General features: G+C 43.6%; 1 protein-coding gene across 3 annotated transcripts in view; it reads right to left on the bottom strand.

Moving 5' to 3' along the window:
* Nucleotides 1-23,873, bottom strand: part of LOC125454992 (dedicator of cytokinesis protein 2-like) — a 1,138,509-nt gene that overhangs the window by 94,251 nt on the left and 1,020,385 nt on the right. For all 3 annotated transcript variants that reach the window (XM_059650434.1, XM_059650430.1, XM_059650433.1), the window contains one exon: nucleotides 10,975-11,088. In XM_059650434.1, coding sequence (XP_059506417.1) covers nucleotides 10,975-11,088 — 114 coding nt within the window. The remainder of the gene's footprint in view (nucleotides 1-10,974; nucleotides 11,089-23,873) is intronic.

Below are 23,873 nucleotides of genomic sequence, written 5' to 3'. Positions count from 1 at the left end.
CCATCTTCTCTCCCACCTGCCTGCCCCACCCATCCCATTGACCAATCCCCACCACCCCCTACTTGCATTCACCTATCACCGTCCCACCTACCTTCCAGCCCCACACCTCCTCTCTCTACTTATTGCCCAGCTCCCTTCCCCCTTCCCATTTCTAAAAAAGGGTGCCAATCTAAAACGTCGACTTTCCTGCTCCTCTGATGCTGCCTGGCCTGCTGTGTTCCTCCAGCTCCACACTGTGTTGTCTCTGACTCTAATAATCTGCAGCTCTTGCTGTCTCTGAGTGGTTGACTCTCAACTGCCCTCTGGATAATAACTGCTGGCCTAGGCAGTGATGCTGTCATGTCCTGAATGATTTTTTAAAAAGTCCGTATTTTCAAGGGGTTTGGAGTATAACAGTAAGGAAGTCTTGCTGCAATTGTACAAGTTGCTGGTGAGACCACATCTGGAGTACTGTGAGCTGTTTTAGTCCTGTTTTTTTCAAGAAAGGTATCATTTTATTGGAGGCAAATCAAAGAAAGTTCACCAGGATGATGCCCTGCATGGAGGTATTGTCTTATGTGCTAAGGTTAAACTGGTTGGGACTCTACTCACTGGAGTTTAGAAGAATGAGAGATGATCTGTTGAAGTATACAGGATTCTTAAGAGGAGTGACTGGGGAAATGCTGAGAGAATGTTTCCCCTCATGAGAGACTCTAGGACCAGAGTTCGTCATCTCAGAATTAAGACATGCCAATTTCATACTGAGACAAGGAGAAATAATAACACCATTGAATGTGAAAGGCACACAGTAAGTTTCATTATAATCGAAGATAGTAATTGCCTGTAATTGTGTGATGCCAGCATGGAGATGCCTGGTGCTTTCCCTTGCTTGAATATTGTGTCAGATTCTGAGAAAGATTCTCTTTCAGAGAAATTTCTTTTCCCAGAGGGTTGAGAGTCTTTGGAACTCCACGCCAAAAAGATATGTAGGGGCAGAGTCCTTGTGTGTAATTAAAGCTGAGGTAGATAGATTCTTGATCAATTGAGGAACTAAGGGTTACAGGAAAAAGGCAGGAAAGTGGATTGAGGAATGTCAAATCAGCCACGATCCTATTGAATGGTTAAGCAGTCTTGTGGGGCTGAATGACTTACCCCATTCCCACATCCTATGGTCTTAGGTGTGCACTTGCAACGCCAATATTTACAAGGCTATGGGCCAAGTGCTGGAAAATACAATTAGAATAGTTAGAGGATTGTTTTTGACTGGCACAGACTTAATGGGCTGAAGGGCCTTTTTCTGTGTTATCGAACTCTATGACTCAAAGTGAACAGCACAGAAGGAGCCACACTTCACTTTTCTTTCTCCGTGACATTCAATTTCTTCCCTTTTGTGGAGTATTCGATTAATTTGAAAGTTGCTACTGTGTGTGCTTTCAAGCAATGCATTCCACATCACAATAACTCAAGCTGGAAAAGGTCTTTTCTTTTCTCTTGCTCCCCCAATTGCCTTTTGCCAGGTGCCATCAATCTGTGTCCTCCGGTTTACATCCTTTCTGTCACTGGAAATTGTTTCCCATTTTGTACATTATATAAAAGAAATTCAGAATTTTGAACACCATTAGATCCCCATTTAACCTTCTCTGCTCTGAGGAGCACAAACATACCTTCTCCATAACACTGAAGGCTGTTAGCCCTTCTATTGTTCTGGCTGAACTCTGCACCTTTGCCAAGGTCATGTGCATTACAAGTGTGATGCCCAGAATCTGACACAATATTCGAGCAAGGGAAAGCACCAGGCATCTCCATGTCGGCATCACACAATACCAGGCAATTACTATCTTCGATTACAATGAACCTTACTGCAGCCTTTCGCATTCAATGGTGTTATCATCACTGAATTCCACATTATCAACATCCTGGGGTTACCACTGACCAAAAAACCAGCTGGACTGACTATACAGATACAATGCCTATGCTTCCACTTCCCCACTCTAGATAGTGAGTAAATTAGCTCCTGACTCCCAAAGCCTGTCCACTATTTACAATGACAGGAATGAGATGGAATACTTCCAACTTGTATGGATGGGTACAGCTCCAAAATCACTCAAGAAGCTTGATGCTATCCAAGACAAAGCTGCCCACTTGACTGGCACCCCATACACCACCTTCAACATCGGTTCCCTCATCACCAGTGCACAGTGGCAGCAAATGTGTAGCGTTTACAGGCTGCATTAGAGCAACTCATCAAGCCTGGAGAAACAGGGTAGCAAATGCATGACATAGTGCCAACTTGAGCTCTGCCCAAGACCGCAAGAAATTACAGAGAGTTGTGAGCACAGCCCAGTCCATCATGCAAACCAGCCTTCCATCCATTGACTCCGCCTACACTTCTTGCTGCCTGGGGAATGCAACCAGCACAATCAAAGCTCCCTCCCACCCCAGTTATACTCTCCTCCATCCTCTCCCATCGGGCAGAAGATACAAAAGTTTGAAAACACACACCAACAGACTCAAGAACAACTTCTTCCCCGCTATTATCAGACTTTTGAACGGACTGCTCATATATTGGAGTTGCTCTTTCTCTGTACCTTCTCTGTAGCTGTAACACTATATTCTGCATTCTCTTCTATTACCCAGATGTCAATATATAAAGTGTGGCTTGTTTGGACAGCACGCAAAGCAATACTATTCACTGCATCTTGGTATATGTGACAATAATAAATTAAATCAAACACACCATCCCGATTTGGGAATACTTTATGTCATTCCTTCAGTGTCTACAGAATTTATACAGTGCAGGAACAGGTCATTTGGTCCAACATGTCCAAACTGAACCGCTGAACAGCATCCCACTCAGACCCATTCCCGTACCCAATTCCTGTAATCCTACATTTCCCATACCTAATCTACAAGCCCCTGAACACCATGGGCAATTTAGCATGCCAAACCACCTAACTCGCACATCTTTGGCTGTAGGAGGGAATCAGAGCACCCAGCAAAAACCCATGCAGAGCGGCTGAGGGTGGAACTGAATCCGGGTCCCCAGCACTGTAAGGCAGCAGCGCTGACCACTGAACCACAGTGTTGTCACTGGGCCTGAATCCTGGAAGGCCGATCCAAACAGTACTAGGGGTGCTGCTCTATATGACTGGCAGCAGCTCAGGAAAGCAGCTCACCATTACATTCTCAGGGTCCATTTGACAAGCGGTATAAATGGTAGACTTACCAGCAACGCTCATGCCTTTGAATGAATTAAGATGCTAAGGCATAATCAGGGTGTTATAAAGATTTAGGATAATGTATTTTTAATCCAAAAAGGAAGGTAAAGATTGCCTGTACCTGTTTACTAGTCTGATTAACTTCACCCCTCCATCTGTGGGCCAGAGGTATATTGGTAAGGCCACTAGACTAGTGATTCAGAGGCCCTAGTTATTATTGTGGGGGAGCTTGGATTCAAATTCTAACTTTGCAGAAGGTAAAGTTTGCGTTCAACACAAAAAGGAATTCTGGAATTTCAAAATACCCTGATGGCAGCCATGTAATCAATGTCAATTGTAAAAAACACACCCAGTTCACTAATGGCTCAGCAAGCTGCCCAGGCATTAGAGTGGAATAGTGAATGCTGGCCATGAATGAATAAAAAGACTTGCGTGCTTCACTTCTTTCTGCTTTTGCACACCATTTTAAGTTCTTCCATAGAGATCACATTTCCACTCCTTCTTATCACAACGCATATTTCTCAGCCTAAATCCATTGAATATCTTCTCACACATAACCCGGGTTACACTCAGCCCTCATCATCCGAAGCAGTGGATTCACATGAGTTCACTGAGATCTTTTTGTTCTCCCCCTTGCCCAATGTGGGTGAAACTTGAAGTTGAGGGATTCAGCTCAAAATAACAGGGAACAGATTCAGGATTGAGTTGAGGAGGAACTTTTTCTCCCAAAGGGTCGCAAATCTGTCGCGTTCCCTGCCCAATGAAGCAACCTCATTGAATGTTTTTAAGAAGAGATTGATAGATTTTTGAACAGTAAAGGAATTAAGGGCTGTGGTGATCCAGTGGTTGACTGAAGTTGAGATCCGCGAAAGATCAGTTATGATCTTTTTGAATGGCGGAGGAGGCTCAATGGGCCAGATGTAAACCAATCAGCTGGTCCTTCACAGTTAAATAAGGAGCGGTATTCTGATTTTTTATTTTCGATAGGCAATCTGTGCCCCTATCACTCACTGACAACGAGGACTGAGCGGACAACAGTAACAACACTTCATAAGTTGAAAATTGCCTTGAAACCTGTTTTCTTTTTATTCATTCATGGGATGAAGGTGTCGCTGGCCAGGCAGCATTTATTGCCCATCCCTAATTGCCCAGAGGCCAGTTAAGAGTCAACAACATTACTGTAGGCCTGGACTCACATGTAGGCCAGATCAGGTAAGGATGGCAGTTTCCTTCCGTAAAGGACATTAGTGAACCAGATGGGTTTTTCCCAACAATTGACAATGGATTCACAGTCATCATTAATTCCAGATATTTTATTGAATTCAAATTCCTCTATCTGCCATGGCAGGATTTGAGCCTGGGTCCCCAGAACATTGTCTGGGCCTCTGGTAATTTAATCAAATATATGTAATCTCTGATAATATCCGGACATAATATCATTCAGACATCACCTTCCCACAAATGATGGTTACTAAAAGCAGGATGGAATTGCATGTCTTCTTTTGTTTACAATGTCTAAATCAGTGGCATGTGAAAATCCAATAAAGTTTAATATGATTACCCTGAAGAACAAACATATCTTCAATCTTAAAAGTCATACCACTCTAACAATTAATTAGCAAATGCGGGGAAACACAGACTTCTAACCAAGTTTATAAATAATTGATTTTATCGCTTGTCATGCTTTGTTAAATTGTATTAAACAGCTTATAAAACATAGAAGAAGGCACAGCTCGACCATTGTGTCACAGCTGCCTTTACTTTTCTTCCATGCCAAGACCAGTTCATTCCCACTGAAGTTACGTTTATCAGGTAAGACAAAATTGCCAGTAAACTCTAGGCTGAATCATAAGAGAGCTTGTTGGGAGGGTTCATAGGACCATAGGAATTAGGAACGGGAGAAGTCTTTTGATAAGGTCCCTGACACGTGGTTAGTTAGCAAAATTAAAGCACATAGTGTAATCGGAAGCTGAGCAATAGGTTGAGGATTGAACAGAAGGAAAACCAAGAGAATTCAGCCATTTGAACCTGCTCCACTACTTACCATGGTCAACCAGCCCAGCACGTCCCCGCCTGCCTAACCTGTTCTTCCTCTCACCTATCCCCTCCTCCCACCTCAAGCCGCACCTCCATTTCCTACCTACTAACCTCATCCCGCCCCCTTGAGCTGTCCGTCCTCCCCGGACTGACCTATCCCCTCCCTACCTCCCCACCCATACTCTCCTCTCCACTTATCTTCTCCTCTGTCCATCTTCAGTCCACCTCCCCCTCTCTCCCTATTTATTTCAGAATCCTCCCCCCATCCCCCTTTTCTGATGAAGGGTCTAGGCCCAAAATGTCAGCTGTTGTGCTCCTGGGATGCTGCTTGGCCTGCTGTGTTCATCCAGCCCCACACTTTGCTATCTTGGCTGATCCTAACCTGATTTCAGCTTCACTTTCCAGACTGCTCCCCACAGCCCTTAAACCCACATTTCATTTCGATTTCTTTCTTGAATCTGTTGATTGATTGTGCCTCTAATGCACTCTGGGGGGTTCAGTGGCGCTAAGTATAAGGGTCTGTGCTATAGATGGATAAATGGAGTGTGTGGCTCGGGGGGAGAATTCTTTATTCTGGGCACGACATCTGGGCACAGGGGAAATCTCTATCCAAAACTTAAGAATTTTTTTTTCTATACTAGGAGAAGGCTGCTATGCCTGACAGATTCCATCTATTTCTGCTCCTGGAGTATCATGCTGACGATAGGGTGGATGATACATTTACAATGACAAACAGCATTGGTTTAATTCCCGTACTCACTGAAGTTACCATGAAAAACTCTCCTTCTCAGCCTCTTCCCTTGCCTGAGATGTAGAGGCCTTCAGGTTAAAGGTACCACCAGTTATCTTATATGAATAACAGAGTGGAACTACGGTAACTTTACCTTTACTAGAATCCAGCAAAGCAGGATCAAGAAATTTATAAAAATGTATACAACTGAGGAACATAAAAGCAAGATCTAAAAGCTTCTACCTGTATGCAAAAGGAAACATTTGGTGAAGTTGGATGTGGGTCCATCCATTAATGCAGTACATTTCCCCTGGTTCTGGGGTCTGGAATGTATAATTTTATATACTGTTTGGGATTGAGATGAGGAGTTTTCTTTTAACTCTGAAGTTTGCGAATCTTTAGAATTCTTTACCCAAGAGGACGGTTCAGTCTCTGCTCATGTTTAAAGAAGAGGCTGATAGATTTCAGATTGCCAATGGCAGAATTGGTTCTGCAGATGGTGTATTTAAAACATCAAAGTGTTTGATGAGCCATAGTGATTTTAAATGTCAGAATGGGCTGAATGGCCTACCCCCGTTCCTATTTTCCCAGAAGCTAGAGTAGCTGGCAGTGTTCTCTTCTTGTCAAAAGGTTAACTTAATAGAGATATTCAAAATCATGAAAGCGTTTTGCCCAAGTAAATGAGGAGAAACTGCTTCCACTGGAAATAGGGTGCATGTAACAGGAGAAAATGAATTTGAATTTATGAGCAAAAACACGAGAGGAGAGATGACGGAAATTATTTATGCAGCAAATAACTGTGATCAGGAATGCACTGACTGGAAGAATACCCAACAATAACTTGCAAATAAAAGAAAATTTGGCATTTATGTCATGCCTTTTACAACCACAATGTGTCTCAAATGCTTTACAGCCAATGAATTCTAGTTTTTGAAGCATACTTAATATTGTCGCATGGGAAACAAGGTAGACAATTTGCGCACAGTTGGTCAACGAAGGCGGGTACAATTACATCTTTTAAAAGGTATCTGCTAAGTATATGAATAGGAAGGGTTTAGAGTGATATGGGCTAAATGCTGGCAATTGGGGCTAACTTAATTCAGGGTGTCTGGTTGACATGGATGGGTTGGACGGAAGTGTCTGTTTTCATATTGTACAGCTCTATGACTCTAAATAACAATGTGGCAATGACTGTGAGTAATGTTGAGTGAGGGATAAAATTGACCGGAAAGATATTTTGACATAGACGTGCAAAGGTATAAAATTGTAATATGATGGAGAAAAGACAGGGGTCTAGAACTAATTGGGTAAATCATTCAGGAAGCAGGGAGAGACACAATGTACTGAATGGCTTCCCTCTGCTCTGTCTGTTTCATGGATTGATAAGAATACACAAATCCACAAGGACAAAGTGATAATGGGAACTGCAGATGCTAGAGAATCCAAGATAACCAAGTGTGGAGCTGGATGAACACAGCAGGTCAAGCAGCATCTCAGGAGCACAAAAGCTGACGTGAAATGTCAGCTTTTGTGCTCCTGAGATCCTGCTTGGCTTGCTGTGTTCATCCATCTCCACATTTTGTTATCACAAGGACAAAGTCTGGTCCTAGTGTTTGACTTATTCTGCTTTCGCCCTTCGTGGCATACTGGGCTTTGAGACAGACTGCAGCAGATCAGCAGCACTGGAGCACTGGACTGTATTGACAGAGTGCAGAATGCATTGGGGAGTCTCACCCTTATCAAAAGGTTTGTTCATCCAGCTCGGCACCTCACCAAAAACTCACAGAACATCTCGCCACAGCAATTCAAGGAAGTAATCGCTCAACGTTCACATACAGCAAAATATCCCAAAGCTTTTCATGAGAGCATGAACAGACATAATATGAGATTGAGCCATATAATGCTGTATCCTCATATGTAAAGAAGATGGGCACCCCACTGGATGACAGTGGAGAAACATCAGCGGAGGTTAGTTTCATAACCCATGTAAAGGGGTGCAAACTGGTTGAGATGTGGAGGGAGAGCTCACCTCCAGTCACAATCTCACGGAATACCGTTTGTCCATCAGGAACTCAATGGAGATCATATGGTACAATCAGTAGTGCCTCTGCCTCTAAACTAGAATGTCTGCTTTCAAGTCCCATCCAGGAACAAAAGGCCAAGGAATGTAGGACTCACTGCACTGAGGAACTTCTGCAGAGATGTTCTGCAGCCGAGATGACTGACCTCCTGTAACCACAACCATATTCCTTTGTGTCTCGTACGACCCCAACCAGAGAGTTCACCCCTGATAACTATTGATTCCTAGGCTGCTTAATGCCACCTGCATCTAGCCAGAGAACGTAAGAAGAAGACGTTTGTGAGAATGACTGTAGGGATGAGGCTTCAGTTGTGAGGAAAGTTTGGACTGGTTTCCTTGGAGGTGAGAAGCTTAAGAGGTGATTTGATAAAATTTTTCAAAGTCAGGAGGAGACCGGACAAAGTGGGCAGGGTGGAAGTACTTCATTTGGAAATGGACATCACTGTTTTAAAATATAAAAGACGCAATACAATACAAATACAAAAGGTGGGAGGGAACTTTTTCACTTGGCAAGCAGTTAGATTTTCTGAAGAAGGGTCTAGGCCCGAAACCTGAGCCTTCCTGCTCCTCTGATGCTGCTTGGCCTGCTGTGTTCATCCAGCTCTACACCTTGTTATCTCAGATTCTCCAGCATCTACAGTTCCTGCTATCTCTGAGATTTTGGAATGCAGTGCCTGGAAATGTGGGTAGAGACATGTTCAATCGAGGCATTGACAAAGGCAATGATGACTTAAACTAAACTAACATGCAGGGTTATGAGGAAAAGGCAGGAGATTTGATTTGACTTAATTTGATCATTGTCACATATTGAGATACAATGAGAAGTGTTGTATCGTGTGCTAACCAGACAAGTCATTCCTTACGCAAGTACAACAGGATAATAGAACAGAATGCAGAATATAGTGCTACAGCTACAGAGGAGGTGCAGTGAAAGATCAACTCCAACATATGAGAGGTGCGTTCATAAGTCTGAGAACAGCGCGGAAGAAGCTGTTCTTGAATCTGTTGGTATGCGTTTTCAAACTTTTATATCTTCTGCCTGATGGAAGAGGGTGGAAAAGAATATAACAGAGTGATAGGGGTCTTTGATTATGTTGGCTGCTTTCCAAGGCAGTGGGAAGTATAGACAGAGTCAATGGATGGAAGGCTGGTTTGTGTGACGGACTGGGCTGTGTTCACAACTCTGTAATTTCTTGCGGTCTTAGGCAGACCAGTTGCGATATCAAGCTGTGATACATCTGGATAGGATACTTTCTATGATGCATCTATAAAAATCTGGTAAGAGTCACTGTGGACGTGCCAAATTTCCTTAGCCTCCTGAGGAAGTAGAAGCATCGGTGTGCTTTCTTGACAGTAGCGTCGAGGTGGATGGACCAGATCAGATTGTTGATGATAGTTTCTCCTAGGAGCTTGAAGCTCTTGACCACCTCCACCTCAGCACCATTGATCAAGGCAGGGGGTGTGGGTGTCCTCCACACTGTTCCTGGAGTTGATGACGAGTTCCTTCATTTTGCTGACATGGAGGGAGAGATTGTTGCATTTACACCATGCTACTAAGCTATCTATCTCTTTCCTGTTGTTTGAGATTGGACCCAGGGTAGTGGTGTCTTGTAAATGGAGTTAGAGCAGAATGTGGCCACACAGCCAAGAGTGCATCAGGAGTATAATAAGGGGCTGAGCTTGCAGCCTTGTGGGGCATCGGCAATGAGGATTATCACCTATCCCTACTGATTGTGGTCTGCGGGTCAGGAAGTCAAGGACGCAGTCGCAGACTGAGGGAGCAGAGTCCTAGGTCTTGGAGATTGGAGATGAGTTTGGTTGGAATTATGGTTTTTGAAAGTAGAGCTAAAATCAATAAACAGAAGTCTGACATTTCTGAAGAAGGGTCCAGACTCGAAATGTCAGCCTTCCTGCTCCTCTGATGCTGCTTGGCCTGCTGTGTTCCTCCAGCTCTACACCTTGTTATCTCAGATTCTCCAGCATCGGCGGTTCCTATTATCTCTGACATAGGCATCCTTGTTATTGACATGACTTTGAAATGTTGCGAACTGGTGCAGACATAATGGGTTGAATGGCCTCCTTCTGTACTGAAACACTCCTGTGATTCTGTGAATTACCTATATTTCCTGTATTCACCAGTCTGAAACCTCCCAGAGCATCTCTTTCTTATTGAGCATATGCATCATGAACCTTTGTTCAGCTATGGATTTTCAGACTCCTACCAGAAGGTATTGCAAGCCTAAATATAGCTATTTAATGGCTAGAATGCGAAGCTCTTAAGGCAAGATCACTTTAAAGCTATTTCCTTCAAGAAAAACATTTATCTTACCTCCGGTCACTGTTCATTACTGCATGATGCAATTACTTCTCAGTGACGTTTTGTTTGACTTCCGAACATATGCCTCTCCTTATTTTATGTACAGAAGTGCTGGTTATATTGTTGGCTATTTATAGAGGTTAACCACTGTTGTGTACAGCAGGAACTCTGCACTTTTTGTGCTGGTAACCCTTCTCTGTTTCAGTGTCAAATCAAAAGGATATTTTTAAAAATTACAGACAAGAGGAAACCTGACCACATTGGCTTATTGTGAATCGGAGCAGAGGAGGTTTTCCCAGTGCTCAGGCATACTTGAATTCCTCAATCAACACCACCAAAACAAATTATTTGCTTGTGCCTTTCTTGCTGTTTATCAGAACTTGCTATTTGCAAAATTTCCACTGCATTTCCAACACCAAAAGACCAAAACAAAAATCTTCACTGCCTGAAGAATACTTTCAGAGGTCTTGAGGTTGTGGAAGGTACTACAAAAATGCAAGATATTTTTGCCTCTTTGAATCAGCGACTGGACAGAATTATTTTCAGGGTCAATGAGTTAAGGATGGCCCTGAGAGCTAGCAGAGAAAGCGTAACTCTTGTTGGCAGGTCTTACCTTGCCCTTGTCAAAGTATTCGATGATTTTATTGTACAAGTTCTCCTTCAGTTGCCGCTGTGTCTGAAAGCCTTGGAAATCCTGGATATGTGAGGCAAATGGGTCATCGGTCCACTGGGTCACAAAAGCAAAAGAAAAGAAATGGTTAAATATAGGGTCTTGAATGCCACTTCCATCTGGTTTATCTCTTAACAGGAAGGTCTGTCATATTTATCTCTCTATCCCAAACCTTCCAACGTCTCAACACTTCTACTGCAGATCCCACCTGGGCTGTTACATGCAGCTTTTGACTCTGCACCTCCGGACGGATAATTCCTGGAGGTGGAGAAAGCATTGTTTTAGTCGGACGGTGGCAGAGGAATGTGGTAGTTGTTGCTGGACTCATAAATCAGGAGCTCAAGCTAACATCTCAGGGACATGGGTTCATATCCCAATGCAGCAGCTGTTGGGATTTAAATTCAATAATTAAAATAATTCAGTTCAGCAAGAGTAGCAACGAAATTGACACCTATCGATGTGGTTGACTCCTAATGGCCCTCTGAAATAGATAAATAAACCACTCAGTTTGATGATGGGTAACAATTGTTGGTCTTATCCATTGTGGCCACTTCCCATCAAGGGTTAAAAAGGGGGAAGAAATAAAGGGACGCATTTTGAGGGCAGCTTGTGTAAGCTGGGCTTAAATTACTTATGTATTCAGTTCCATTTCAGTAATCAATATGAGACAATTAAGATGATCCATTTGGGTTGTTGTATGTTCCACCCTCAATGGAAGCATTTCCAAGACAAGCAATAAAAAAAGTTGAGTGTAGACAGATCTAATGCTACTACCAAAGTTGCCAGGCCTCACTGGACTGCACTGAAGAGCAAGAATCATGGCAAAATATTTTCCTGACCTTCCGGTCTTCCATAAATCTGTTCCCCAACTTGAACCACAATTGTCTATCTCAGCAGAGATGGAGACAGCAGGTCAAAAGGGGCCTTTGCTAAATATCCACAAATTAAAGTCCCTTTATTTCAAATCTAATGAAAATACTGCATTGTGACTTAAAGAATAACGGGGTGCCCCATTCATCAGCGGAACTGGTCTCCTTTTTAAGGGAGTGCAGCTAACAACAGGCAAAATGACAATCCAAAACATCCATAGGAATAGGAGTAGGCCATTCAGCCCCTTGAGCCTGTTCCACCATTCAATGAGATCATGGCTGTCTCTGGCCTAACTCCATATATCTGCCTTGGGCCCATTTCCCTTAACACCCTTAGCTTAACAAAAAATGTACCTATCTCAGATTTAAAATTAACAAATGATCCAGCATCCATTGCCATTTGTAGAAGAGTTGCAAACATCTACCACTCTTTGTGTGCGCAAGTTATATCTAACATCTCTTCTGTCAGGTCTGGCCTTAATTCTGAGTCAATGCCCCTTAGTTCTAGAATCCACAACCAGTGGAAATAGTTTATCATTATCTATCTGGATTTTTCCTGTTAATATCCGGAAGGCTTCAATCATATCACCCCTTCACCATCTAAATTCTTGAGAAGCCAGGTCTAATTTGTATGATGTTCCCTCTAATCTTAACCCCTGCGATCCAGGTATTATTTTTGACATATATGTTGTACTCCCCCCAAGGCCAATGTATACTTCCTAATGTGTAATTTCCAGACCTGCTCACAGTCTCCAACTGAGTCTGACCAAGGCTTTGTATAACTGCAACAATACACCTGCATCCTTATATTCCAGTTCTCTTGATATGAAGGCCAACATTCTCTTGGCTTTCTTGATAATTTCAGGCACCTATTCTTGACATCTTAAACATTTATGCTCCAGAGCCCCCAAGTCTCATTGGACATCCACTCCATTTAACTTCATTTGGAAACTACCTTGATTCATCCTTATCAGTCCAAAAATGGATAACCTCACATTTACATTCATTAAACTCCATTTGCCACAGTTCTGCCCATTAATTACAGGTATCAATATCTGTTTTTAACTGCATGCCATCATCGACACTGTCTGCAATACACTTAACTCTGTGTCATCAGCAAAGTTTGATATATGACTTTCTATGCTGTTAACCATGTCATTAATATATAACATAAATAACAGAGGGCCAAACTCAGAATCTTGTGAGCACCACTGATCACATCCTGCCAATTTGAGTACCTACCCCTTAATCCCTACTTTCTGCCATTCAACCAACTTCCCAGAAAGGCCATCTGTCCCTTGGCTTCTACTGTGTTCACCAGTCTCTCATGTGGGAATTAAGCAAATGTCTTCTGCAAGTCTATATAAACAACATCCATAGACATTCCACTTCGTAATCGCTTCAAAAAGTCAATGAGTTGTCATGAATCCATGCAGGCTCTCCCTTAATAGTTGAAAATTTCAAGGTGTTCAGTTACCTCAACATTGATTATAGACTCTGACAATTTCTCAACCACATATATTAGACTTTGTGGTCTGTAATTGCCTGGCTTTCCTCTTTCGCTCCTCTCAAAAGATTGAGTGACATTAATATGTTGCCCATTGTCTCCAGTACACTCACTAGTCACTGAGGTGATGACTGGATCCCTTTGCAGGCGCAGTCTGCACAATTACTTTTCAGAGCCAACTGGGTACGTATGAGACTGTGGAAGAGAGGCAAGCAGGTAGGGTGACCATCTCCCCTATCTACTACCTTCTCTGACTTGAAATTGGATTAGGAGCAGGCCTTTCAAAGGCTTTTCATATATGCCATAGAAGGAATGCAACCAGACTGATCCCTTGGATAGCAGGATTGTCCCATGTGGAAGGGAGATTGAGGAGTTATATTTTTGAAGGTTTAGAAGAACAAGGATGATCTCATTGAAGCACACTAAATTCTTACAGGGATCAAGAGGCTAGATGCAGGAAGGTGGTTTACCCCTGGCTGAGGTTGCCAGAAGCAGGGGGCACAATTTCAGAGTGAGTGAAAGGCCAGTTGGGATTGAGACAAGGAGGGACTTACAATCTTTAGAAATCTCTACCTCAGAGGATGATGGAGGCCATGTCATTTGTATTCAAGACTGAGATCAATAGATTTCTAGATAATTAAAAAGTATTAATGGATATGGGGACAGTGCAGGAAAATGATATCAAGGTAGAAATTCAGGCATGATCTAATTCAATGGCAGAGCAGACTTGATGGGCCAAATGGCCTCCTCATGAATTTTTAAAAATTCATTCACAAAATGAGAGCATCATTGCCTATGTCAACATTATAGCCCACCACTAATTGCCCAGTGGGCAGTTAAGTGTCAACCACATCGCAGGAATTGAACCCAGGTCCCCAAAACATTGCCCGGGTCTCTGGATTAACAGGCCAGCAATAATACAACCAGGCCATCATCTCCCATCTAGCTCCTCAGCTCTTACGTGTCTCCCAGTCACTTGTTCTTCCAGTCCTGTTTATACAAGACATTTAATTCCAATGTGATGTTAATTGGTGGCAGAAGTTGAGCAAAATTGAGAAATGCGTCCATATTTTCATCTGTAAAAAATATACCTGGATGCACTAATGCAGAGTGAAATCAAATATCAATTAGTCAAAATACATTTATTTCATTCCAAGCAGTTCCCCAGCAATCTAGCCCCCTAAAACATTATTTCTCAAAGCAACACTTTTAAATTAGTTTTCACTTTACCACATATCCTGAGGAAAATTAAACTCAAATCTTGATGATTAATGTTCAAGGTTGTTGAGTTATGTTTTCCCCTAATAATCACCTGTAATCCAATTTATTGATATTCAACAGAGCTCTGAGGAACTTTGATGAAATATCTGAAGTGAACTGAAATGATTTTGTTTTCTGTCGCCTCATTAATTCTACTCCCTTTGAATAGCTCACAGACAATCGAAGATTTTTTGAACGCATTGTGCTTGAGAGGTGTTGGTACAGCAAGCAGAACAACTGTTGGACTGAGAGGTACCACAGGACCCATGATCTCAGACTTAAGTGCCAGAAGATTATGACTTCAAATGTGTGGATGCCGTAAATCAGGAACAAAAAACAGAGGTTGGTGGAAAAGCTCAGCAGGTCTGGCAGCATCTGCAAAGAAAACATCAGGCTTAACGAACCAGTTCTGAGGAAGGATCACTGGGCTTGAAACATTAACTCTGATTTTCTCTTCACACATGCTGCCAGACCTGCTAAGCTTTCCCAGCAACTCTTATTTTTTGTGGCTCATTCTTAACTGCCCTCTGATAGAGCCAAGCGAGCATCCCAGCTGGTTCAAACCTCTACAGCAGAACATAAGAAAGAGAGGACACTGTGGGTTCTGAACCAGCCACACGCATATAAGGAACGGGCTCTAGGGGAAGTGGGAAAGACAGACACAGTAATAACATTTAAAAGACGTTTGGACAGGAAAATTAATTGGGAAGGTTCAAAGGAATATGGGCCAACTGCAGGCAAATGGAAGTTCAGTATATGAAACCTGGTCACCCAAGGACTAGTTGGGTCTAACAGGCTGTTTCCATGCAATATGACTCCATGGTTCAATGGCATCAAAGGCACAATCAGGCAAAATAATGTGTTGACCTTCATAGTGAGAAGATTCAAGAACAGGAGCAGGAGCAGAGATGCCTTGCTGTAATTATATGGGGCCTCTCATACAATTACACCACACCTGGAGTAGTGTCAGAGCTTTGGTCTCCTCATCTGAGGAAGGATGTTCTGACCATAGAGGGAGTACAACAAAGGTTTGCCAAACTGACTCTGGAGAGACACTAGCCTGGTGATATTCACTGGAGTTTAGAAGAATGAGATGCGGTTCTCATAGAAACCTATAAAATTCCAACGGGACTAGACAGGGTAAACACAGGAAAGATGTTCCCAAGGATGGAAGAGATCAGAAAAAAAAAAGCTTCACAGCCTGAGGACACAAGGCAGGCTATTTAAAACTGGGATGAGTAGAAATGTCTTCACCCAGAGAGTGGTGAGCCTTTTAGATTCTCTGCCACAGAAAGCTCTCTGATGAAGGGTCTAGGCCCGAAACATCAGCTTTTGTGCTCCTGAGATGCTGCTGGGCCTGCTGTGTTCATCCAGCCTCACATTTTATTATCTAGGCCGAAATGTTGTATGTTTTCAAGGAAGACTTAATTATTGTGCAGCCAGGAAGTAGCAGGCATGGGATTATTGACAACACACCCCCGTGAAGTCTCAACAAAATGCAGCTGAATGCTTATTCTCCCCAAAATGTATTCTTTAGCAGGATGTCGGTGTCACAGGCAAGGCCAAAATTTGTTGCCTTTTCCTGATTCTCCTTGAAGTGAATGGCTCACTATGGTCAATCACATTGCCGTGGATGGCAGGTTTCCTTCGCTAAAGTGAACAAGATGTGGTCTTACACCGAGAAAGGATCATTTGTGTTGGTAGAGATTAAGTTTCTAGAGATTAAGTTGCTAGAGTTGCTAGAGATTAAGTTTCTTCTTAATTCCAGATATTTTTAATCTTAATTAGAGGATGTGGCAATGTCAGCAATTTTGTGCATCCTGAAATGCCCTTGAAGAGGTGGTGCTAAACTGCATTTTGAAATAAAATTCTACTAGCTGCCACTGCAAGATTTGACTCCATGCCCCCCAGAGCATTAGTCTCTGGATTATAACCATCTACCATTGGCCACTCCAGACAGAGCTGCATGAATCATGAAAAATACACCTCATACAAACAAACTGGCCTAAGCTGCTACTTTGTCTGACAAGTAGCACTTATGATAACTGTCACACAATGACCACTGCCAACAAGACAGAATCTAACCAGTATTAGATTAGATAGATTAGATTCCCTACAGTGTGGAAACAGGCCCTTCGGCCCAAGAAGTCCACACCGCCCCTTGGAGCGTCCCGCCCAGACCTGTCCCCCTGTAACCCACACATCCCTGAACACTACGGGCAACTTAGCATGGCCAATCCACCCAGCCTGCACATCTTTGGACTGTGGGAGGAAACCGGAGCACCCGGAGGAAACCCACACAGACACGGGGAGAATGTGCAAACTCCACACAGACAGATACCTGAGGCTGGAATTGAACCTGGGTCCTTGGAACTGTGAGGCTGCAGTGCTAACCACTGAGCCACCGTGCCACCCAAATGTATTGTGTTGTCATCACTGAAGCCTCCCCTCCCACCACCATCCCCACTTGTCAGATCGAGTGATAGGACACAGCATGTAAAGGGTCAGGACTCTAACTCAGGCACAGAAGATCAGGTGACAACATTGAGGATGTTGTACTTAAATGCACACAGCATACGAAACAAGGTAAATGAGCTTGTATCACAGATTGAAATTAGCTAGTACAATATTGTGTGTATCATTGAGATGTGGTCGCAAGGAGATCAGGGCTAGAAACTAAACATCCAGTGATATGCATCTTATTGAAGGGACATGACATGGAGGTACTGGTGTTGGACTGGGGGTGGACAAGGTCAGAAGTCAAATGACACCAGGTTATAGTCCAACAGGTTTATTTGAAATCACAAGATTTCTGACCATTGCCCCTTCGTCATGGGAAGTCACTTCACCTGACGAAGGGGCAGAGCTCTGAAAGCTTGTGATTTCAAACAAACCTGTTGGACTATAACCTGGTGTCATCTGACTTCTGACCTTATTGAAAGGGCAGGCAGAGGGGACAGGGCTACCTCAGTAAGAAATGAAAGGAAATCAGTAGCAAAAAGTAACATAGAGTCAGAGGGTGTAGAGTCCCTTTAGGTAGAGTTGGCGAATTACAAAGCAGAAGTGACCCTGACAGGAGATGTATATAAGCCTCCTTGCAATATTCAGGATGTGGATGTGAAATTAGGAGATAGAAAAGACATGCACTATGAAGAAAAGAAAAGAAAGGCACTATTACAATAACCATGGGGGACTTCAATATGCAGGTGGACTGTAAAAATTAGGAACGTACCGGATCTCAAGAAAAAGAATTCATAGAATGTCTACTGAAATAACTCCACAACGGCTGGTGTCCTGTCACCAAGTCACTCTTTATCCACACCAGAAGAGTCCTTGACACTGAGCCTAGTCTCAGAGTCAACAGGATATCTGACACTCCTGTTTAAATGTAGCACCCAGGCTCCTTGATTGCACCAGATTAACATCCACCATAACAAGACAACAAAATGTGAGGCTGGATGAACACAGCAGGCCAAGCAGCATCTCAGGAGCACAAAAGCTGACGTTTCGGGCCTAGACCCTTCATCAGAGAGGGGGATGGGGTGAGGGTTCTGGAATAAATAGGGAGAGAGGGGGAGGCGGACCGAAGATGGAGAGCAATGGGAGAGAGATTCCCTGAGGTTGGTCCGGAGGGAGGAGGGTCGAGGTCATCCACCATATCAAGTTATATTCCATGGAGTCCATCTGGCTGGTCTTGTTATAATCACTACATCGACAAGACGTGTTTTTTTGGAATAGCTTGGGTTGGGGCCAATAGGGAACAGACAATTCTGGATTTGATGAGGTGTAATGAGGTAGACTAGGTGTGGTAGCTTAAGGGGAAGGAACCCCGAGGGGCATTGACGATATGATGAAATATGATGAAATGGGCATACGATGAAATTCACACTGCCATTTGACAGACCCATCCCCAACCTATAGCCTTACATTTCCCATATCTAATCCACCTAGCCTGCACAAAATGGGCAATTTAACACAGATACCCCACAGTGTGGAAACAGGCTATTCGGCCCAACAAGTCCACATGACCCCTCCGAAGAGCATCCCACCCAGACCCATTCCCCATGTCTAACCCACCCAACCTCTCCATTTATCCTATCTGAATTTTTTTTGGGGCTAAATGGTCAAGCTGAATTGCTCTTGCAGAGGCCAGCAAGGACATCATATGCCTGCTGGCCTTTTTTTTCTTTATTCATTAACAGGATGAGGGCATTGCTGGCCAGGCAGCATTTATTGCCCATCCCTAATTGCCCAGATGGCTGTTCAGAGTTGACCACATTGCTGTGGGTCTGGAGTCACATGTAGGCCAGACAAGGTAAGGATGACAGAGATAATGGGAACGGCAGATGCTGGAGAATCCAAGATAATAAAGCGTGAAGCTGGATGAACACAGCAGGCCGTAGGGAGGGGATAGGTCAGTCCAGGGAAGACGGGCAGGTCAAGGAGGTGGGATGAGGTTAGTAGGTAGGAAATGGAGGTGCGGCTTGGGGTGGGAGGAGGGGATGGGTGAGAGGAAGAACAGGTTAGGGAGGCAGAGACAGGCTGGGCTGGTTTTGGGATGCAGTGGGGGGAGGGAATGAACTGGGCTGGTTTTGGGATGTGGTGGGGGAAGGGGAGATTTTGAAGCTGGTGAAGTCCACATTGATACCATTGGGCTGCAGGGTTCCCAAGCGGAATATGAGTTGCTGTTCCTGCAACCTTCGGGTATACTGTATACTGTATCCACTGTACCCGGTGTGGCTTCCTCTACATTGGGGAAACCAAGCGGAGGCTTGGAGACCGCTTTGCAGAACACCTCCGCTCGGTTCGCAGTAAACAAGTGCACCTCCCAGTCGCGAACCATTTCAACTCCCCCTCCCATTCCACAGACGACATGTCCATCATGGGCCTCCTGCAGTGCCACAATGATGACACCTGAAGGTTGCAGGAACAGCAACTCATATTCCGCTTGGGAACCCTGCAGCCCAATGGTATCAATGTGGACTTCACCAGCTTCAAAATCTCCGCTTCCCCAAACGCATCCCAAAACCAGCCCAGTTCATCCCCTCCCACCACTGCATCACACAACCAGCCCAGCTCTTCCCCTCCCCCCACTGCATCCCAAAACCAGCCCAGCCTGTCTCTGCCTCCCTAACCTGTTCTTTCTCTCACCCATCCCTTCCTCCCACCTCAAGCCGCACCTCCATTTCCTACCTACTAACCTCATCCCACCTCCTTGACCTGTCCGTCTTCCCTCGACTGACCTATCCCCTCCCTACTTCCACACCTATACTCTCCTCTCCACCTATCTTCTTGTCTCTCCATCTTCGGTCCGCCTCCCCCTCTCTCCCTATTTATTCCAGAACCCTCACCCCATCCCCCTCTCTGATGAAGGATCTAGGCCCGAAAGGTCAGCTTTTGTGCTCCTGAGATGCTGCTCAGCCTACTGTGTTCATCCAGCTTCACACCTTATTATCAAGGTAAGGATGACAGTTTACTTCCCTAAAGGGACATTAGTGAACCAGATGGGAGTTTTCCCAACAATTGCCAATGGATTCATGGTCATCATTAGATTCTTAATTCCAGATATTTAATCACATCAAATTCCACCACCTGCCATGGTGGGATTCAAACCCAGGCCCCTCGAACATAATCTGGGCCTCTGGGCGTCTGGATTAACAGTCCAGTGATAATATTACTAGGTCAGCATCTCCCTCCACTCTGTGCAACACTAATACACATCGATAAAGTTTGCAAATCCATATTGCAGCATTCCAACAGGAAATGCCAAATTGTCATTGCATTCTGTGTTGCTTTTTCTGTTTTCTTTTATGTTGTTTATTGAATGACAATGTGAAGACTTTCTTGCCTTTGCTTCGTCCCCGCATCAGTACACTGATGTGCATTAAGCTGAGCTGACAGTCTGAAGCGTGAAAAGCAAATTAGAACTGAAAAGGTCAAACCTTAGCTCTCACTGTGACTGGCACGTACAAGAAGCAACGATTAGTCCAACTCGCTTCTTTGATCAAAGCATAAATATAATGTCAAAAGCAAATTCTTTATCAAGAGGCAGAGAATGCAACGGTGAAAGGTTAAGATTGCACCAACTTGCTGTCTCCGGGTTAGTTTGACCGGTCCATTCTTTCCAACGGACTTCCTCGCTCCTCCCACCTTTCTTATCTCTCTTTTATTACTGCTGTGAAAACCAATTGTGGAGTATTGTATCTAGATCTGTGTGCCACACTACAGGCACAATATGAGCACATTGGAGAGAGAGCAGGAATGGGTCCAAGGGCTTGAAACTTGAGGAGTCTAAGTACTTCACTGTCTAGAAAATGCTTTGGGACATGTTGAATGATGTGTTATCAATTTTTTCATTCACTCTTCTGCTCCTTTCCTTATTTCACTTAGGGCACAACTTTCCCCTCTTTTTCCTGGATATATATTAAAGACCCAGAGCTTGGGCTGAAGGAGGAAATTTTGAAGTTTGCAGATTACATTAAACTTGAAAGAGTTGTTAACTGTGAGGAGAACAATGTTGAACTCCAAAAGGGCATTGACAAATTGGCGCTGGAAAAGCTCAGCAGGTCTGGTAGCACCTGTGGAGATAAATCAGAGTTAATCTTTTGGGTCCGGTGCCCCTTCCTTAGAACTTCTCTCCACAGATGCTGCCAGACCTGGTGAGCTTTCCCAGCAACTTCTGTTTTTGTTTCTGATTTACAGCATCCACAATTCTTTTGGTTTTTATTCGACCAAATGATGGACTGAGGTTGATGAGGTTCAGTGCAGAGAAGTATGAGGTGATGCACTTTTGCTCAGAGGAACATTGGAAGAAAATATCAACTGGAGGGTACAATTCGAAGAGAGAGTGCAAGAGCAGGGGTACCTGGGTGTATATGTGTATAGATTATTGAGAACAGCAGGATGGGTAGACAGATCAGGAAGTAAAGCATGTAGTATCCTCTCAGTTGTATAAATTGATACAAAGAAATAAAACTGGATGAATCACCTGGCATCGATCTAGCCACTGGAAAAGTGAATGGTAGAAACAGTCCTGTCGACCCTGCAAAGTTCTCCTTACTAATATCTGGGGGCTAGTGCTTTAATTGGGAGAGCTGTCTGAGAGGCTAGCCAAGGATTAACCTGGCACTGTCATCCTCATGGAATCATACCTGACTGAAAATATCCCAGACACCACTGTTAACATACATGGATATGTCCTGTCCCACCAGCAGGGGCCTAATATACAAGAGCAAGGAGGTGATTGTACAAGACGACAGATAGATTTCCAATTGAGTCTTGTGTACATTTCTGGGTATGACATTATAAGAAGAATGTGAATGTATTAGAAAGACCAGGGAAGCTATTTACAAGAATAGCTCCTGGGGTGAGGAACTTCAATTATGAGGACAGATTGGAGAGAAGAAGGCAACAACAAGATCTGGTAGAAGCTTTCAGAAGCATGAGAGGGTTGACTAGAGTACATATGGAGAAACTTTATTCTTGCTTGTAAATGATCAAAAATGAGATGTACACATTCAAAATGACTTGGAAAAGAAGCAAATGCAATATGAGAAAATGTTTTCACCCGATGATTGGTTTGAGTCTGGAAATGCAATTCCTGGGAATGCTTTCAGAGGCTGGAGGATTCAATGGAAACATTTGTAGAACATAGAACATAGAACTGTACTGCACAGTACAGGCCCTTCGGCCCACAATGTTGAGCTGACCTATTTTCCTATCAAACTGCTCTGCATACCCTCCATCTTATTATCATTCTTGTGCCTATCCATGAGTCACCTAACTGTTCCTAATGCATTTGACTCCACTATCACTGCCGGCAGCGCATTCCACACGCCTAAGACTCTCTGTGTGAAGAGTGAATTGGGTTATTATCTAAATTGAACCAATGAGTAGGGCCATGAGGTAAAGGGAGGAAAATAACACTAAGTTGTGATGCTTATTTGGAATGCTAGTGTGCACTCAGCGGGTGAGTGGTCTCCCTCTGCGCCGTTACACTTCTGTGATTCTGCAACACAAGTGTAAAGGCTAGCTGGGATGAATGGTCTGTTCCTGTGCCATACATCCCATGTAAGCACTCTCTCCTTCTTGTCCCTAAGTTACAAACATGATCTTGTTACTGCCTTAGTAATGCAAAACGACTAAGTTCAAAGCCAACTGTGGCTTCCTGCCAATGTGAATTTACATTGCATGTACAGCACAGAAACAGCCCAATTATCCATGCTGGTAGTTAGGTTCCACTTGAACTTCCTCCCGCATTTACTCATCCTCGTCTGTTATCATAACCTTCACCTTCATGCACATACTATCCTCCCATGGAATGCATCAAGTCTATTCACCCTCAGTCATCCCTGTTATAGTGTTTTTCACATTCGTACTACTGTTTGAGTACTGAATTTATTTGAACATTTGAATTTCCTGTTTGATTTCTTGATGATCTTATAAGGATGTGGAGATGAAAAGTGTCACAGGACATAGGAACGCAGGTACTTGGGACTGAGATGGAGGATCAGCCTTGATCAGGTTGATTGCTGCAATCGGCTGGATAGGCCAAATGGCCTCGACCAGCTCAATTTTCTTCGTTTCCCACAGCCTCGGTTTAAAGGTTATTTCTGAATTTACTTGACCATGTGGTTATTCAGATTGCTGCAAAAATCCAATTGGCTCATTATCCCCTTTTCATTCTTTCCTGTGATGCGGGTATAACTTCTCAGGTAAGAATGTACAAGTCATGATTAGTGAGTTTGTGGATGACACTGAAATAGGTGGATAGATATCTGCATGGTTTTAGTAAGGGGAGGTTGTGCCTGACAAACCTGTTAGAATTCTTTGAAGAGGTAACAAGTATGTTAGACCAGGGAAACCCAGTGGATGTTATCTATCAGGGTTATCGCAGGGTTCAGTGTTAGGGCCGCAGCTGTTCACCTTATACATTAATGATTTGGATGAAGGGACTGGGGGCATTCTGGTGAAGTTTGCCGATGATACAAAGGTAGGTGGACAGGCAGGTAGTACTGAAGAAGTGGGGAAGCTGCAGAAAGATTTAGACAGTTTAGGAGAGTGGTCCAGGAAATGGCTGATGAAATTCAATGTGAGTAAATGTGAGGTTTTGCACTTTGGAAAAAAGAATACAGGCATGGACTATTTTCTAAATGGTGAGAAAATTCGCAAAGCAGAAGTACAAAGGGATCAGGGAGTGTTGGTCC

This window comes from Stegostoma tigrinum, chromosome 1, assembly GCF_030684315.1.
Source record: "Stegostoma tigrinum isolate sSteTig4 chromosome 1, sSteTig4.hap1, whole genome shotgun sequence".
NCBI classification, from domain to species: Eukaryota; Metazoa; Chordata; class Chondrichthyes; order Orectolobiformes; family Stegostomatidae; genus Stegostoma; species Stegostoma tigrinum.
Note: the sequence above shows the minus strand (reverse complement) of the source record. Positions and strands in the feature narration are given on the sequence as shown.